The sequence below is a fragment of the Schistocerca piceifrons genome, chromosome X, assembly GCF_021461385.2.
Source record: "Schistocerca piceifrons isolate TAMUIC-IGC-003096 chromosome X, iqSchPice1.1, whole genome shotgun sequence".
Lineage (NCBI taxonomy): Eukaryota > Metazoa > Arthropoda > Insecta > Orthoptera > Acrididae > Schistocerca > Schistocerca piceifrons.
This window is the reverse complement of record NC_060149.1, coordinates 889480506-889499219: the sequence shown is the minus strand read 5'-3', so window position 1 is coordinate 889499219 and position 18714 is coordinate 889480506. Positions and strand designations below refer to the sequence as shown.

At 43.6% G+C, this 18714-nt stretch overlaps 1 protein-coding gene across 1 annotated transcript in view; it reads right to left on the bottom strand.

The window, feature by feature from the left end:
* Nucleotides 1–1465: 1465 nt before the first annotated feature.
* The window catches only part of LOC124722756 (structural maintenance of chromosomes protein 4-like), a 67196-nt gene continuing 49947 nt past the window's right edge, over nucleotides 1466–18714 (bottom strand). Inside the window, exons 7-9 of the mRNA XM_047247895.1 lie at nucleotides 4284–4524; nucleotides 4012–4181; nucleotides 1466–1661 (exon numbers count right to left, since the gene is read on the bottom strand). Of these exons, the coding sequence (XP_047103851.1) occupies nucleotides 1466–1661; nucleotides 4012–4181; nucleotides 4284–4524 (607 nt within the window). The remainder of the gene's footprint in view (nucleotides 1662–4011; nucleotides 4182–4283; nucleotides 4525–18714) is intronic.

Genomic DNA, 18714 nt, shown 5'->3' with positions numbered 1-18714 from the left:
CACTATCTGTGTATGCGCATATCACAATCCCAAAACTTTTAGCAGCTCTATAACTTTGTACTCTGTGGTCTATTTGCAGTAATGCAATCTGGCGGCATATGGCAAGCCCTCTATAGCAGAGGGTCATCGTGGCTCATTTAAATGTTTCTTCTGCAAAGGTATGAGTGGTGTGTGATGCTGCATGTGTAGTTGACATAGACACCATCAGTGCTGCATTGATTATATTTAACGGACCATGGCAGAGATAATATGAGACAGTCTTGAACCAGTTTTTTTAATGCACACTGTCAGTTTAATTTTTAAAATTTGTCAACACATTCAAAAATTGGTAAAAGAACTGCACCTGCTATGCGTTTTGGTAGTCATTTATTTAAAAAAAATCATCTGATACACAGTAATAACTGGACTGCAGGCACAAGTCTTGGAAGCAAATAGTTATTATGGAAAATTAGATGTAGACCTGCTACTGAAGCAACATCATAGCAGTTGTACACCTGCTACTGAAGCAACATCATAGCAGTTGTACACCTGCTACTGAAGCAACATCATAGCAGTTGTACACCTGCTACTGAAGCAACATCATAGCAGTTGTACAGCTGCTACTGAAGCAACATCATAGCAGTTAAATTAAGTAAGCTGCAGGAGGCAGTTTACAGTGTGTCAGTGCATGTGCATGCATGCATATCCAATTTATAGAGCTATAATGTTCATTCAAAATTCAGGAATTCCACCACAATTTATTATTTCTTTTCCATCTACATGTCAGTCATTTTCATGAACAATGTAGTGATATCACTTACCGAACGAATATTCTGAAATTGCATCAGTGAGATTTCTTACAATATTTTGCAAACTATAAAAATAAAGGCATTACCTTCTATTCACTCCTAACAGATGAATGCCTAAAATGTTTTGTCCTACCTTTGTACATATTCATGATCATCCAGACACACACACACTGCCATTACAGTATCGTATAACCCAGCACACCATTACTCTACAAAGTGTCTGAAATTTTTCATTGTTTAGTGGCATCATTCTATTGATCATGTGAGAGAGTGCCCCTGACCTTTATTAATGAAGTGTGTGTGGGTGATAGGCAGTTACTCAGCAGAGGATACCAGTTTTTTTACAGAGTTTGCAAAACAGTTATAATGCATAAAGTAACTCATAAATTATTGAATCCTCGAGTGAAGTATTGCTGTCACTTCATTTGATTGTCTTTAGTGCTCAAGGTTGTCTGAAGAGCAGTGTATGTTAGCTTATAGTGGATTCTGGAAATTTTGTGCATCTAAACTTCACTGTGAAAAAGGAAGCACTTCATGTGAATATGTGTTGCAGGTTTGGAATGGCAGTGCTGTTTAGTCCCACCTGTGGCACCCACTTACATAACTACACTCGATGTTCAAAATTTCTGCAAAATTAGTCATATTAAACATGGGAGACAGTTGATAATAATTCTGAATTAATCACCTGTAGCTTCAATGATGTGTCCTTGTAAAGTAACTACTCTGTTACGATTTCCTCCAGAAAAAGCAATTCTTGTTGCTTGTGCTACATCATTTGCAACAAGTGTGTTACGTAGAGCAAAGTAAAATGCCACACGAACTCTCTCATCTGCTAATTTGATTAAGTCAATTAACCGTGGTGCATTCTCAGGCCTGAAAAATATTGATATTTTTTTTTCTTTTATGTACACTTGAAAAGTAAGCAAATTTGACAATTACATCCAGGTAAAATGCCAAAGGAATACCACAATATATTTTTAATTGACTTTGTCATTGCCCTACTAACAACATCAAGTAATCAATATTATAGCGCAGTCATTACTATGGGTCAGTTTCCTTCCCATTCATAACATTATTCCTCGAGCAGGGGCACCATTTTTCGTAATACAAGTGGGTGTGTGGAGCACTTTGTACACATGTATAGAATAGCTGTCTTTATGTTACCAAGGTAAACATGTATTATCAAAATTACAGTTTAATCTTAATATAATTAAATAAATAACAAGAAAAGAAACTTACATAATATGAGCTAAACCACTGTTATATTAAACAATACTGAAATAAAGTTTTACTGTAACACACTGTTGCCAAGGACAGGTGTTACAGAGACAGTAATGGCCCACTCAAAGCATTAAACAGTGCAGTTGTATCAAATCTCAGCCAGCCACTTATTTGATTACTAATTATCTCTTAGACAACTGCTTCGGTGTGGGATTATGTTGGTAGGTGGGGTCATTTTTTTGCACAGATCATAAATTTTTTCTCGCCTAGATTATTTTATTTTATATTACTGCTGCTTGCTTGGACACATGACAACAAAATTTATTGCTGTGCTACCCGAAGGAGTAATTAAGGAATAGGTATGGGTTTGCAGCTGTGAAACAAAAATGGAACCGCGCAAAATCATTTTAATGTTGGTTGGCGCACTTTATATGTAGGCATGCCGACTTGGGGGGGTTAAGAACAATTTTTAGAAAGTAGTCACTAGACTGTAAAATCAGTGTGTCAAATGATTTACACACTGCTGCCAGTGATCCAATCAATACTGACTATAAAAATAAATATAACGTAAATTAGCAATGATCACATTGGCATGTTACAAGTCATGGTGACTAAATTGTCAGAGTCACAAGGAGCTACAAAGCTTTACATCATCTCATGAATAACTCTATGTCATGGGTATCAGTAAATGAATCAAAAAATGTCCTGTGTGTGATTGGAGGAGAGGGAGATTAGTGTTTAGCGTCGCTTTGACAATGAGATCATTAGAGATGGAGCACAAGCTCAAATTAGGGAAGGATGAGAAAGGAAAGTGGCCATGCCCTTTTGAAGGAACCTTCCCAGAATTTGCCTTAAGAGATTTAGGGAAATTATGGGAAACCTAAATCAGGATGGCTATATGTGGGGTTTGAACCAGTGAAACCCTGCACTACCCTGCTAAGTGTGAGAGATTGGATCTATGAAGGTACCTTCATAACCAATTGACACTATATAACAAATGCATGTTTAAATTGTGAAACCACACTACTGAATCTTTTGAAGCATCAAGTATTAATATGTTTAAATAAACTTTTAATTTATTTGCACTATGTTGATAGCAAATATGTTGTATGATATCTTCAATACCATTATAGATGTTGTGGTGTTACCGCCAGACACCATACTTGCTAGGTGGTAGCCTTTAAATCGGCCGCGGTCCATTAGTATACGTTGGACCTGCATGTCGCCATTATCAGTGATTGCAGACCGAGCACCGCCACACGGCAGGCCTAGTCTAGAGAGACTCCCTAGCACTCAATCCAGTTGTACAGCTGACTTTGCTAGCGAAGGTTCACTGTCTACATACACACTCATTTCCAGAGATGACAGTTTAGCATAGCCTTCAGCTACATCATTTGCTCCGACCTAGCAAGGCACCATATTCAGTTACTATAATTACTATCTGCAAGAACGTATTCTGAACAGATAATATTGTGAATCATGTACCATCAAGAGCAATGTTCATCATTAATGGATTAAAGCTAAGTATCAAACTAATTACGTCCACTTTCTGAATTCTCATTCCTTGTCATGTTCCAGACCTGACGTCAGTATAGTTCTTCCCTCCTTACGCCAGCCTGCATGAGCTAAAACGCGTGCATTTCGGCCTCCACTTGTAACATGGTGTTGGCTCTTCTGCTAACACAAAAGATGTCATTCAGCATATTATAACTGCCCTTGCAATTACAGTGGTGGTGTTAATTTGTTACAATAAATTATGCATATTTGCCACAGGTTTACAGTAACTGGCTCTTCAGCCTCCCCATCTCTACATCTTCCTTCCCAGCTCTTCTTTAGTCAAACGATTAATTTCTTATTGACAAACTGACAAAAAAAAACAAAACCATATATTCACTAAAGTGCATGGCACTTATTAATTGTAATTCTTAAAACCGACTGGCTGGCATTAACTAAAGAAGGGAATACAAACGTTTCTGGCCGAGTGTAACAGGGTGAATGATACTTTTGTTGGTATTCAAGAACAATGAATGATGCCTGGCCGATGTTTGACTGACGCAACAGCTCTATGCTTTCCTGTGCTGTTTTCACTGTATCAACTACCATGCGGTTTAAATAACCACAGGCTGTTGAAACTGCCACATCGTACATCTCGTCTATGGCACCAAGGTCTCCCTGCAATGTTTCACATGAAAAAGTTGAGATAGCTTTAAGAATTACACACATCAATTGGGAAAAAGTCGATGAAAATTGCATCTTTCCTGTACAATGACTTACCAATCTTCCAAAGAAACCTGGTAACTTATTCTCCAACTTGCAGTTCGTCAAATATTCGACAACTTTATTACTTGAAACTGATTTTGTCATTGTTTGATGAGCTTCATGTAATTTCATTTGAATAACATGCAGTTGTTTTGAACATATTTCCTCTTCATGTGCCAGTTGTTTCTTTTCATCTTTGGCCAGCATTAAATCCTTTTCCACAACAGGGAATCTTTCCAGCATTTGTTGTTTTTCCCTAGAAGAATGAAGTTTTATGTCATTGACTCCTAAGAAAACTGATCAAGTTAATGAAATGGCTGACAGCCCCTACATATTATTGAAAGGTTTGTGTGTCATTTTCTTGTTATAAACTTCACAAATATTACTGTGTTATAGCGACTGCAAGGTGACAGAAGTAGAATGCTGTTTAGATCAATTAACATTCATTCACTACTGTGAGTAACACCTGACACTGAGTTTTCAACATCACAAATTTTGACACCATGGGTAATTTGACAATTCAGAAGAATTCACATTCACTCAGTTTGTATCTGCAACTCATAAGACACATCAAATCACTAACTACTTAGTAAATTTTTAAGAATAAAGGAGACAACTCAGCATTGACAGGCTCACAAAAAAGAATGAAAACTTTGCTAACTTTCAGCAAAGGTATATGCACGAGGGAGAGGCAGCAGGAGCACAAGATAGGAATGTGACACATGGGCACTAGAGCCTGTGAGTTTGTGTGGCACTTCACCATCATTGCCCCCTTTCACTGTCCTGTACCCTACCGGATCATCCCTTCTCATCATTGGGTGTCTCATGAACTCGCAAGCTCTTGTGTGTCACATCCCTCTTCAATGAACCTGCAGCCACTTCCTCGTGCAGTCCTATCCCCTACATCTTCTGCCTCTCACCTAGACATAAACTCTCACCCTAGTGTACCTGCCAAACTGCAGTGCTGGCATTAAGCTTTTTAGGCTGCCTAATGTAAGACTCAGAGGGCCATAGACATGGGTTCCCAGGTAGATGCAGTGTTTCTTGACTTACGCAAGGCATTTGATACAGTTCCCCACAGTTGTTTAATGAACAAAGTAAGAGTATATGAACTATCACACCAATTGTGTGATTGGATTGAAGAGTTCCTAGATAACAGAACGCAGCATGTCATTCTCAATGGAGAGAAGTCTTCCGAACTGATTTCAGGTGTGCCGCAGGGAAGTGTTGTAGGACCATTTCTATTCACATTATACATAAATGACCTTGCGGATAACATCGGAAATTCACTGTGGCTTTTAGTGGATGATGCTGTAGTACATCGACATGTTGACATGTTGTAACAATGGAAAATTGTACTGAAATGCAGGAGCATCTGCAACGAATTGACGCATGGTGCAGGGAATGGCAATTGAATCTCAATGTAGACAAGTGTAATGTGCTGCAAATACACTGAAAGATCCCTTATCATTTAGCTACGATATAGCAGGTCAGCAACTGGAAGCAGTTAATTCCATAAATTATCTGGGAGTAGGCATTAGGAGTGATTTAAAATGAAATGACCATATAAAATAAATCGTCAATAAAGCAGATGCCAAACAGATTCATTGGAAGAATCCTAAGGAAATTCAGTCCAAAAACAAAGGAAGTAGGTTACAGTACACTTGTTCGCCCACTGCTTGAATACTGCTCACCTGTGTTGGATCCGTACCAGATAGGGTTGATAGAAGAGATAGGGAAGATCCAACGGAGAGCAGCGCGCTTCGTTACAGGATCATTAAGTAATCATGAAAGCTTTACAGAGATGATAGATAAACTCCAGTGTAAGACTCTGCAAGAGAGACGGTATGGGCCTTTGTTGAAGTTTCGAGAACATACCTTCATCAAACTGTAGATTAAAACTGAAGAAACTGCAAAAAAGTGGCAATTTAAGGAAATGGGACCTGGATAAACTGACTAAACCAGAGGTTATACAGAGTTTCAGGGAGACTGTAAGGGAACATATGGCAGGAATTGGGGAAAAAAATACAGTAGAAGAAGAATGGTTAGCTTTGAGGGATGAAGTAGTGAAGGCAGCAGAGGATCAAGTAGGTAAAAAGACGAGGGATAGTAGAAATCCTTGGGTAACAGAAGAAATACTGAATTTAATTGATGAAAGGAGAAAATACAAACATGTGGTAAATGAAGCAGGCAAAAAGGAATACAAACGTCTCAAAAATGAGATCGACAGGAAGTGCAAAATGGGTAAGCAGGGATGGCTGGAGGATAAATGTAAGGATATAGAGGCTTATCTCCCTAGGGGTAAGATAGATACTGCCTACAGGAAAATTAAAGAGACCTTTGGAGATAAGAGAACCACTTGTATGAATATCAAGAGCTCAGATGGAAACCCAGTTCGAAGCAAAGAAGGGAAAGCAGAAAGGTGGAAGAAGCATATAGAGGGTCTATGCAACGCGATGTACTTGAGGACAATATTATGGAAATGGAAGAGGATGTACATGAAGATGAAATGGGAGATACGATACTGCATGAAGAGTTTGACAGAGCACTGAAAGACCCGAGTTGAAACAAGGCCCCGGGAGTAGACAACATTCCATTACAACTACTGACGGCCTTGGGAGAGCCAGTCCTGACAAAACTCTACCATCTGGTGAGCAAGTTGTGTGAGACAGGTGAAATACCCTCAGACTTCAAGAAGAATATAATAATTCCAATCCCAACGAAAGCAGGTGTTGATAGATGTGAAAATTACCGAACTATCAGTTTAATATGTCACAGCTGCAAAATACTAACGCGAATTCTTTACAGACGAATGGAAAAACTAGCAGAAGCCGACCTTAGGGAAGATACCCTACGGCGTATCTTCGGAGTTAGATTACGGAAAGGCAAACCTACATTTCTAGCATTTGTAGACTTAGAGAAAGCTTTTGACAATGTTGACTGGAATACTCTCTTTCAAATTCTGAAGGTGGCAGGGGTAAAATAAAGGGAGTGAAAGGCTATTTACAATTTGTATATAAACCAAATGGCAGTTATAAGAGTTGAGGGGCATGAAAGGGAAGCAGTGGTTAGGAAGGGAGTGAGACAGGGTTGTAGCCTGTCCCCAATGTTATTCAATCTGTATATTGAGCAAGCAGTGAAGAACACAAAAGAAAAATTCGGAGTAGGTATTAAAATCCATGGAGAAGAAATAGAAACTTTGAGGTTCGCCGATGACATTGTAATTCTGTCAGAGACAGCAAAGGACTTGGAAGAGCAGTTGAACGAAATGGATAGTGTCTTGAAGGGAGGATATAAGATGAACATCAACAAAAGCAAAACGAGGATAAGGGAATGTAGTCGAATTAAGTCGGGTGATGTTGAGGGTATTAGATTAGGAAATGAGACTCTTAAAGTAGTAAAGGAGTTTTGCTATTTGGGGAGCAAAATAACTGATGATGGTCGACGTAGAGAGGATATAAAATGTAGACTGGCAATGGGAAGGAAAGCGTTTCTGAAGAAGAGAAATTTGCTAACATCGAGTATAGACTTAAGTGTCAGGAAGTCGTTTCTGAAAGTATTTGTATGGAGTGTAGCCATGTATGGAAGTGAAACATGGATGATAAATAGTTTAGACAAGAAGAGAATAGAAGCTTTCGAAATGTGGTGCTACAGAAGACTGCTGAAGATTAGATGGGTAGATCACATAACTAATGAGGAGGTACTGAATAGGATTGGGGAGAAGAGAAGTTTGTGGCACAACCTGACTAGAAGAAGGGATCAGTTAGTAGGACATGTTCTGAGGCATCAAGGGACCACCAATTTAGTATTGGAGGGCAGCGTGGAGGGTAAAAGTCGTAGAGGGAGACCAAGAGATGAATACACCAAGCAGATTCAGAAGGATGTAGGTTGCAGTGGGTACTGGGAGATGAAGAAGCTTGCACAGGATAGAGTAGCATGGAGAGCTGCATCAAACCAGTCTCAGGACCTTTTTTTTTTTTTTTTTTTTGTGGTTTTACGGCGCAAAACTTCTATGGTCATTAGCGCCCAGCCCGTGACGTAGGAAACAGGAAAAAAACGAAATTTAAAATCAGCAGCAAGGGGAACAAAGTCATAAAATTTGAGAAACTAAAGGCAGAAGGAATGCTTAAAAATCCACTATAGAAAGGGGTTGGTTGTCCCCCAAAAAAAAAAATCAAATGACTGACGTCATTTCACTGTCACTAATAAACTGTAGAACGCGGTCAGCTGAGCGCGTGTCATCTGCTAAAATCAACGATAGATCAGGCGATAGCTGTAGATGGGAGCATAACGGATGAAAATAGGGGCATTCAATTAAAAGGTGTCTGACCATCCACAGCTGAGAGCAGTGGGGACAGAGTGGGGGAGGATCACCGCTTAAAAGATGTCGATGGCTAAAAAGACAGTGCCCTATCCAGAGTCTAGCTAAAATTACCTCCTCCCGACGATGTGTTTGGGAGGAAGAGGTCCAAGCGCAAGGAAGGGCTTTCACTTCCCGCAATTTATTATGGGGAAGTGTTGACCAATGCGCATGCCATAAATGAGCAACTTGGCGACATAAACCGCTCCGTAGATCGGTAAACGGAAGAGACTGAATAGCTGGCCGAGGAAGAGAGACTGCAGCCTTGGCCGCTATATCGGCCGCCTCATTCCCACAGATACCAGCGTGTCCCGGGAGCCAGAGGAACGCCACTGAGATGCCCCCCAGGTGGAGCAAGCGCAGACAGTCCTGAATCCAGTGGACCAGAGGGTGCACAGGGTAAAGAGCTTGGAGACTTAGGAGAGAGCTGAGAGAATCTGAGCAAATTACGTACTGTATCCGCTGATGGCGGCGGATGTAGTGGACAGCCTGGAGAACAGCGTAAAGCTCCGCAGTATAAACCGAACATTGGTCGGGAAGCCGAAAGTGATTTGGGGTGTCGCCAACAATATAGGCACTCCCTACACCTAACGATGTTTTCGAGCCGTCGGTGTAAATAAATGTGGCTTCCGTCATTTGTGCACATAGAGCAGCAAATGCCCGACGGTAGACAAGTGTAGGGGTACCATCCTTGGGAAATTGACATAGGTCTCTGAGCAAGTCGATCCGGGGACGGAGCCAAGGCGGTGCTGTACCCCAAGTTGTCAAGAAGGTTTTAGGAAAGCGGAAGGGGAGAGAATGGAGCAGTTGACGGAAGCGGACTCCCGGGGGTAGTAGGGAGGAGGAGCGGCCTGCATACCCGACATCAAAGGAGGTGTCGAAAAAAAGGTCATGGGCTGGATTAGCAGGCATGGAAGACAGATGGCTAGCATAACGACTCAGAAGGACTGCCCGCCGATTGGACAGCGGAGGTTCAGCAGTCTCAGCATAAAGGCTTTCCACAGGGCTGGTGTAAAAAGCTCCAGACACTAAACGTAATCCACGGTGGTGGATAGAGTCGAGACGCCGAAGAATAGACGGCCGAGCAGAGGAGTAGACGATGCTTCCATAATCCAATTTCGAGCGCACTAAGGCGCGATAGAGGCGGAGAAGGACCACTCGGTCCGCTCCCCAGGAGGTACCATTCAGGACACGGAGGGTGTTAAGGGAACGCAGACAGCGAGCCGAAAGATAGGAAACGTGGGAGGACCAGCACAGTTTTCTGTCAAACATAAGACCCAAGAATTTAGCGACGTCGGAAAACGGAAGGTTGACAGGACCTAGATGTAAGGAGGGCGGAAGAAACTCCTTACGTCGCCAAAAATTAACACAAACGGTCTTACTGGGTGAGAAACGGAAGCCGGTTTCGATGCTCCACGAGTGGAGGCGATCGAGACATCCTTGAAGACGTCTTTCAAGCAGGCTGGTCCGTTGAGAGCTGTAGTAGATCGCAAAATCGTCCACAAAGAGGGAGCCCGAGACATCAGGAAGGAGACAATCCATAATTGGATTAATGGCGATGGCAAACAGTACAACACTCAGCACGGAGCCCTAGGGTACCCCGTTTTCTTGGGAGAAAGTACGGGAGAGAGTAGTGTTCACCCGCACCCTAAATGTGCGCTCTGCCATAAATTCGCGAAGAAAAAGGGGCAGCCGACCTCGAAACCCCCAAGAGAACAGTGTGCGGAGGATGCCTGTCCTCCAACAGGTATCCTATGCTCTCTCCAGATCAAAAAATATTGCTACCGTTTGGCGTTTCCGGAGAAAATTGTTCATGATACAAGTGGAGAGAGCAACAAGATGGTCAACAGCAGAACGATGCTTTCGGAATCCGCATTGGGCTGGTGTTAAAAGACTGCGGGATTCCAGCCACCAAGCTAAACGGTAATTCACCATACGCTCCAAAACCTTACAGACACTACTCGTGAGAGAAATAGGGCGATAGCTAGAGGGGAGATGTTTGTCCTTTCCAGGTTTCGGAACGGGAACGACAATAGCTTCCCGCCATCGCCTGGGAAAGGTACTGTCGGTCCAAATTCGATTGTAAAGGCGAAGGAGGTAACGCAGGCTATGGGTTGATAAATGCAGCAACATTTGGACATGGATACCATCCGGTCCTGGGGCGGAGGAGCGAGAAGAAGAGAGGGCATGTTGGAGTTCCCGCATGGAGAAAACAGTATTGTAGCTTTCGCGATTTTGAGAGGAGAAAGCAAGATGTCGCACTTCCGCTGCACGTTTCTTCGGGAGAAACGCTGGCGGGTAATTTGAAGAGCTCGAAATCTCAGCAAAGTGCTGACCCAATGAGTTAGAAATTGCGACGGGGTCCACTAAGGTATAATGCACGACAGTGAGCCCATAGACCGGGCAGAAACTAGGCGCGCCTGAGAACTGTCGATGCCGACTCCAAACTTCCGAGGAGGGAGTGAAGGTGTTAAATGAGCTAATAAAGAATTTCCAGCTTGCCTTCTTGCTATCGCGGATGACGCGACGGCATCGCGCACGGAGCTGCTTATATCGGATACAGTTTGCCAAAGTTGGATGGTGACGGAAAATGCGAAGAGCACGTCGCCGCTCACGTATTGCGTCGCGGCATGCCTCGTTCCACCAAGGAACTGGGGGGCGCCGGGGCAATTCGGAGGTACGTGGTATTGAACGTTCCGCAGCTGTGAGAATAACGTCGGTAATATGTGTGACCTCATCGTCGACGCTGGGAAAGCGACGGTCATCGAATGTCGCTAGAGACGACAAAAGTGTCCAATCGGCCTGGGCAAACTTCCAGCGTCGCGAGCGCATATATGGCAGTTGAGGCTGCAGTCTAAGAACACATGGAAAGTGGTCACTCGAGTGTGTATCCTCAAGGGCGAACCATTCGAAGTGCCGAGCTAGGGGAACAGTACCGACCGCAAGGTCCAAATGAGATAAATTTGTCGTGGAGTCAGACAAAAATGTGGGGACCCCAGTGTTGAGGCAGACTAGATCCGCTTGGTGGAAGACGTCTAGCAATAGTGAGCCACGTGGACAAGGATGTGGAGATCCCCAAAGCGGGTGGTGGGCATTGAAGTCCCCAATCAGCAAATAGGGGGGTGGAAGCTGACCAAGAAGATGAAGGAGATCAGCTCGTGCCATTGGTGTGGACGATGGAATGTATACCGTACAAAGAGAGAACGTATATCCAGAAAGGGAAAGACGGACGGCGACAGCTTGGAAGGAACTGTTTAAGGGGATTTGGTGATAATGGAGAGTATCGTGGAGCAGAATCATGAGTCCTCCATGGGCTGGAGTGCCTTCAACAGAGGGGAGGTCATATCGGACGGACTGAAAATGAGGGAGAACAAAGCGGTCATGGGGACGCAGCTTTGTTTCCTGAAGACAGAAGATGACCGGCGAGTAGGATCGTAAGAGGATCGACAATTCATCCCGATTGGCTCGAATGCCGCGGATATTCCAGTGGATAATGGACATAGGGTGAACAGAAAACGGAGGAATGTGACCAAGGGTGCTGTCAACTCAACGACTGCTCAGAGCTTGCGACCGACAGCATGGAATGGCATTCAGTCGAAGGCAGAAGATCCTGATCCATAGGTTGATCAGGAGCAGCTCCAGCCACCAACGATCGGCCAGTTGACCGGCACCCAGCAGTGCGCCTCGGCGACACAGAAGATGGCCGAGGGCGATTTCCGCCAGGTGGTGCTGTAGATGGGACACGCCTTGGCGGAGAAGGAGAGGAACTGTGTTTCTTCGTAGCCTTCTTGGACATATGATGTTTAGATGAAGGAGGAACCGATGGTTGTGAAGTTGCGGTACGTAAAAACTCTTCACGAGAATGCTCTTTTTTCGAAGACTTGGCGTCTGACTTTTGGGCTCGAGATTTAGCAGAACCCGACGAAGGGTGAGCCATTGAGTGGGCAGGCGAAAGTGGTGAGGTTGAACGGGCGATCTTTGCGCTGGCCGATCTGACGACCGTGGTACTAAAGGTGAGGTCGCAAGTCTGCGTGGCCGCCTCCTTTGTTGGCCGAGGAGAAGCAAGGACAGCGCTGTATTTTCCTTTCTGAGGCACAGTGGGCTGTCGACTGGCGAGTAACTTTCGAGCAGCAAAGGTCGACACCTTTTCCTTCACTCTTATTTCCTGGATGAGTTTTTCGTCCTTAAAAACGGGGCAATCTCGAGAGGAAGCAGCGTGGTCACCCATACAGTTGATGCAGCGAGGGGATGGAGGTGGACAAGCACCCTCATGGGCATCCTTGCCACACATAACACATTTGGCCGGATTGGAACAGGACTGGCTGGTGTGATTGAACCGCTGACATCGATAGCAACGCGTGGGGTTTGGGACATAAGGGCGAACGGAAATTATCTCATAGCCTGCTTTGATTTTTGATGGGAGTTGAACTTTGTCAAATGTCAAGAAGACAGTGTGGGTTGGAATGATGTTCGAGTCAACCCTTTTCATAACCCGATGAACAGCTGTGACGCCCTGGTCAGACAGGTAGTGCTGAATTTCTTCATCAGACAATCCATCGAGGGAGCGTGTATAAACGACTCCACGCGAGGAATTTAAGGTACGGTGTGGTTCCACCTGGACAGGGAAGGTGTGGAGCAGAGAAGTACGCAGCAATTTTTGAGCCTGGAGGGCACTGTGTGTTTCCAACAACAGGGTGCCATTCCGTAATCTGGAACAAGACTTTACAGGACCCGCAATTGCGTCGACACCTTTCTGAATAATGAAAGGGTTGACCGTGGAAAAGTCGTGACCTTCGTCAGACCGAGAAACAACAAGGAACTGTGGCAACGATGGAAGAACCGTCTGTGGCTGAGACTCAGTGAACTTACGTTTGTGAGCAGACATAGTGGAAGGTGAGGAAACCATTGCGGAAGAATCCCCCATGATTACCGGCGTCTCCGATGGCGCGCTCCTACCTTGTGGGGGCCTTACCGAGGGCACATCCGCCTTAGGTGATTGTTCACACCTCAGGTCACACCTCCTGACAAACGGACGGAGGGACCAATCGGCACTTTCGGAAGGTATCAGCTAGGGTAATCACCCCTCCCTGGGCCTGGCCGTTACCAGGGGGTACGTACGTGTCCTACCTGTCGACCCGGGGCGGGGAATTACGCGTTACCCCGTCACCGGCTACGCATGGAAGTGCGTGGGTCGGCCTTCAGACACGCACAGGGAGGAAGAAAGAGACCGGAAAAGGAAAGAAGAGAGGTCTCAAACGCCGCAGCGGAGAAAAGGGTAAAGAGAAGAGGTAAAGAGAAGAGGTAAGGAAAAGAGGACGAAGAAAGATGAAGACATACTTGCAAGGAAGGCTAAGAGTGCGGTACATTTACAAGCGTCCGTCTCCAGACGTAGGCACAAACGATACTCCCAGAGGGGGAGAAAGGGAAGGAAAGAGCCAGAGGTGAGGGGGGGGGGGGGGGGGGCGAAGATGGGAGATGGGGAAGGATACGGAAAGGGGGGGTATGCAGCCCGGAAAAGAAGGAAGGCCACATTAGCTCGGGGTCCCGTGCTCGCTACACACGTAACCACAAAAGAGTTGTGGATCCCCTGGAGGGAGTCTCAGGACTGAAGACCACAACAACAACAACAACCACCTTCATCGAGGAGCGGTATATTGCTCCCTCCTACACCACCTACATATATCTCCCGAAGATACCATGAGGATAAAATCAGAGAGATTAGAGCTCACACAGATGCATACCAACAATCTTTCTTTCCACGAACAATACGAGACTGGAATAGAAGGGAGAACTGATAGATAAACTCAAGGTACTCTCTGCCACACACTGTCAGGTGGCTTGCAAAGTATGGACACCACTTCGAGTGGGGAGGGAGGGGGTGCAGGGCAGCAGGGGTAAGTGGAAGGGATGGTGGGGAGTAGTGAATGGACAGGAGAGTAGTGGGGGCAGGGGGGCAGCATGCACACACCTGTATTTATACTTTAGTTCATTAAACATTTTGTCCAAAATCTGGCAAATTTTTCATTTTTTTGTGTGTCTGCTTATTAACAAATGTCTCCTTTATTCAGTGAGTTGTCCTCAGTCCTCATTTATCATATGTGCTAGCCTTGACTTATTTTTTTATAGCTCAGGCAATTAACTACAGCTACTGTGCATCACTGTAGGAGGTACTTTCCACCATTTGCATGTGCTTTCTGTGCATCACTTTTTTTTCATTTCTGCGAGCTCCCAGTAGGTTTCAGACTCTATTGTAGAAAGCTGTTTATCACCATTTTAGCATGGCTTCAAGAAATATGGTAATTTCAGCTTGTTTTAGTCATATCTCCACAATATACTGTGACATGCTTATATACGAGGGTTGGAACTTAAATAATGTCAACTATTTATTCACAACTGATACAAAAGAGTTACATGTTTTCCCTGTTACTGTCCTTCAAAGTAGTCACCAGTGTTGTGTAGAACCCGTTGCCAGCAATGCAGAAGGTGTAGCATACCATTAGCAGAGCCTGTTCTGGTGATGGTGCAAATGGAGCGGTCTACTGCCTGTCGAATCTTTGGAACAGTTCTGAAGCAAATGCCACGAAGTGGTTCCTTCATCTTCGAGATCAAATCAAAGTCACAAGGATGTAAGTCTGGGTGTATGATAAATGGCACAGTACATCGACCAGAGTAGCCAAGCTTGTGCTGTATGGGCCCCTCACATTGTTGTGCAAAATGATGGGTGGGTTGCGCAGAAAGTGTTGCCAGTTCTTTCACAAAGCTGGTCACAGGTGATGCTCCAAAAATGAACAGTAATACTGTTCACTGACAGTCTGCTGTGAAGGAATGTTATGCGTTAGGATAACACCATCACAGTCATACATGAGAATCACCATAACTTTCACCATACTAGGACTCTGATGCACTTTCTACTTTCGCGGTGACCCATAATGACGCCATTTGTTGGATTGGCATTTCAGTTTTGGCTCATACGATGTGGCTCATGTCTCATCCAGTGTTATGATTTGGCATAAGAAAGCCTTTCCTTCACACTCATAGACCTCCAAGGGCATCTGAGCAGCACCGTAACGCATCCATTTCTGCATTTCCATGAAGTCATGCAGAACCCATTGGGATACTATTTTTTGTATGCCCAGGTGTTCCTTCAGGTTGTGAGACAGAGTTTTATGCTAATCCGGTTTTGTGGGGAAGCTCACGAATCATATGGCATTGATCACTGTCCACTTATGCACTAACAGCATGCACTACTTCTTCAGAAACGCAAGGACAACCTGCCTGATGCATGTCTGCCACAGTTTGCCAAACTTTGTTGAAGGTTTTTACCCAATGTGCCACTGTTCTGTATGGCAATACTGATTCCCCACATGCCTCTTGAAGACCTTGATGACACTGTCATGCTGTATGACCTCTGGCACATTCAATCTTGATCCAGCTCTGTTGTTCCTGTTTCGCAAATGTAGTGACACCATTACGTTAGACTGCTCACTCACAAGTGACTGTGTTTCCCTTGATTGTGCACTCGCCAGTGATGTGGGACATGTGAGTCCATTTGCTCGTAGGTAAGGTAGGTCAACAACGTGTGGTATCAGCAACAATAGTAGAGTCCATTGCATAGTGTTTGCAAAGCAGTGTTGTCACTATTTAAGTTCCAACCTATGTACTATTTATCATTAAGTGATAGTTTATGTCATCAAAAAAAAAAAAAAAATACAGCAATATATTGTCTTTGAAACAGAGCTGGTTCTACATTGGGCAATGACCTATACTTTCTCATTCTGATAAGAGAATGCAAAAGGAAGATGAGAGTCCAGAAAAAAATGAGGAATGTGATGGCACAGATGATGCATTTCCAATGAGGGAATCCTCTAGAACAACAAAGCCTATGTCATCGTCAACAGAAAGGATGTTCCATGACATGCATCTACCTAAGATGACAGATAAAACCAGAAAGTCATTTCATTGGTGGGTTGTATGGACATAAGGGTTTCACGTTTGTGTAGATGCAAAATTTGTCTCTTTTGCAGGAAAATGGAACTGTTTTTTACAGTTACATAAAAAATAGCAGAATAGACCATTAGACAGGGACTTCAAAAAGTAAGTTATGCTTGTCATTGTGTGCTAAGGTCATTGCAGGATAAGAGTACACACACACACACACACACACACACACACACACACACACACACACACACACACACTCTCTTCTGCTGTGGTTTGGATAACAAATGCATTGCACTGTGGGAGTGAAATGGTGTGTCAACTGGGAATATACTCAATTTCAAGTATACAGGATGGTATGATTCTTGTGTGAGAACCATCTGAATTGCACACAGATTCACCATGAAACTTTGGCAGTTTGTGGACCACAAGCAATGTTGCATCCAGCCAATGTGAAATGTTGCCAACAATTAAACCAAGGTGGCACAGACGTGGGTGATGCCATTAAATAAGGAAGGCCACCAACATTGACACTGACCATAGATGGGAAAGTTCAGGCAATCTAAGATCTCATGATAAAGATGTTCGCACATTGGTTCTTGAATGACTATGACCAACTATTGGATTTTTATCATTAAGGAACTGAACAATTGGTAGGATGTTCTGACAGTTATTTGCAGAGACTTGGTGAAAATGTTGAAAACTAGTGTCATATCTCTGTGTCACATTTGAGTGTAGTGGAGCATTCAATTAAAGTGACTTGACCTGCCACAATAATGTGTATCTTACTTTTTGAAGTCCCCTAATATGAAAGATGTAATAATAAAATGAAATTTTGTGGTAATTACATAAAAACAGTGGATGGACAAAAATATGGGAACACCAGAAGAAATACATGCTTGAACGTAAATGCAAATGCTAATGAAGCCTGGAGCCTGCACTATTGTATTTGACAATGAACGGCACCTGTGGAATGTCCTCAATACGCTGTAAGCATCAGGTGTTGTCAAAACAATGTTCTGGGTAGTTTCAAGTCTTATGTCAGAGCTAAGGGAATTCAAACATAGGTGAATTGTTGATGCTCATATTGTGGGTGCTTTCTGTAACCAAGGTAGCCAAAGTGTATGGTGTTTCAAGGAGTACCGAATTGAAGACTTATCAGCACACAGGGAAAGTGGGAGATCATCATCCTCTAAGTCTCAATGTGTGAATGATCATGACACATGGTCACTGAAGAGAACTGTGATGAAAAATAAAGGGATGACAGCTGCAGAAGTCACTGCAGAACTGAATGTGCCACTTGTTAATACTTTCAGCACCAAAACAACACAAAAGCAGCTCCATAATTATGGAACTGCAGTGTGAACTACAGTTCCAAGACTACTCATCAATGATTCAAGTGCCCATATGAGGAAAACATGGTGCCAAAGCCACAAAACCTGGACTATGGACCAATGCAAGAATGTTATTTGGTTGGATGGTCTTGTTTCACACGGTTTCCATTTTCTGGCTGAGTTTACATCCCGAGAGTGAAACATGGTGGGGGTTCAGTGATGACTTTGGGAGCCATATCATCGTACTTGATGGGTCCCATGCAAATACACTTAGTACCTGGTAGAGGTTTCATAGAACACCTTCACAATAATTATTTTTCGCACTCTAACAGCTTGTGGAAGAAAACAAACACCTATGTCTTACCATGCAAGTTCTGATTTCCCTTATTTTATTACGTTGATCATTTCTCCCAATGTAGCTTGGTGTCAACAAAATATTTTCACATTCGGAGGAGAAAGTTGGTGACTGAAATTTTGTGAGAAGATTCTACCACAGTGAAAAATGCATTTGTTGTAATGATGTCCACCCCAAATCCTGTATCATGTCAGAGACACATTCTCCAATATTTCTCTATAATACGAGACTTGCTGCTCTTCTTTGAACTTTCTTCATGTACTCCATTAATCCTATCTGGTAAGAATCCCACACCAGGTAGCAGTATTCCAAAAGAGGACAGGCAAGCATAGTGTAGACAGTCTCTTTAGTAGATCTAGTGCATGTTCTAAGTGTTCTGCCAATAAAACACAGTCTTTGGTTCGCTTTGCCCACAATATTTTCTAGGTGGTCTTCCAATTTAAGTTGTTCCTAATTGTA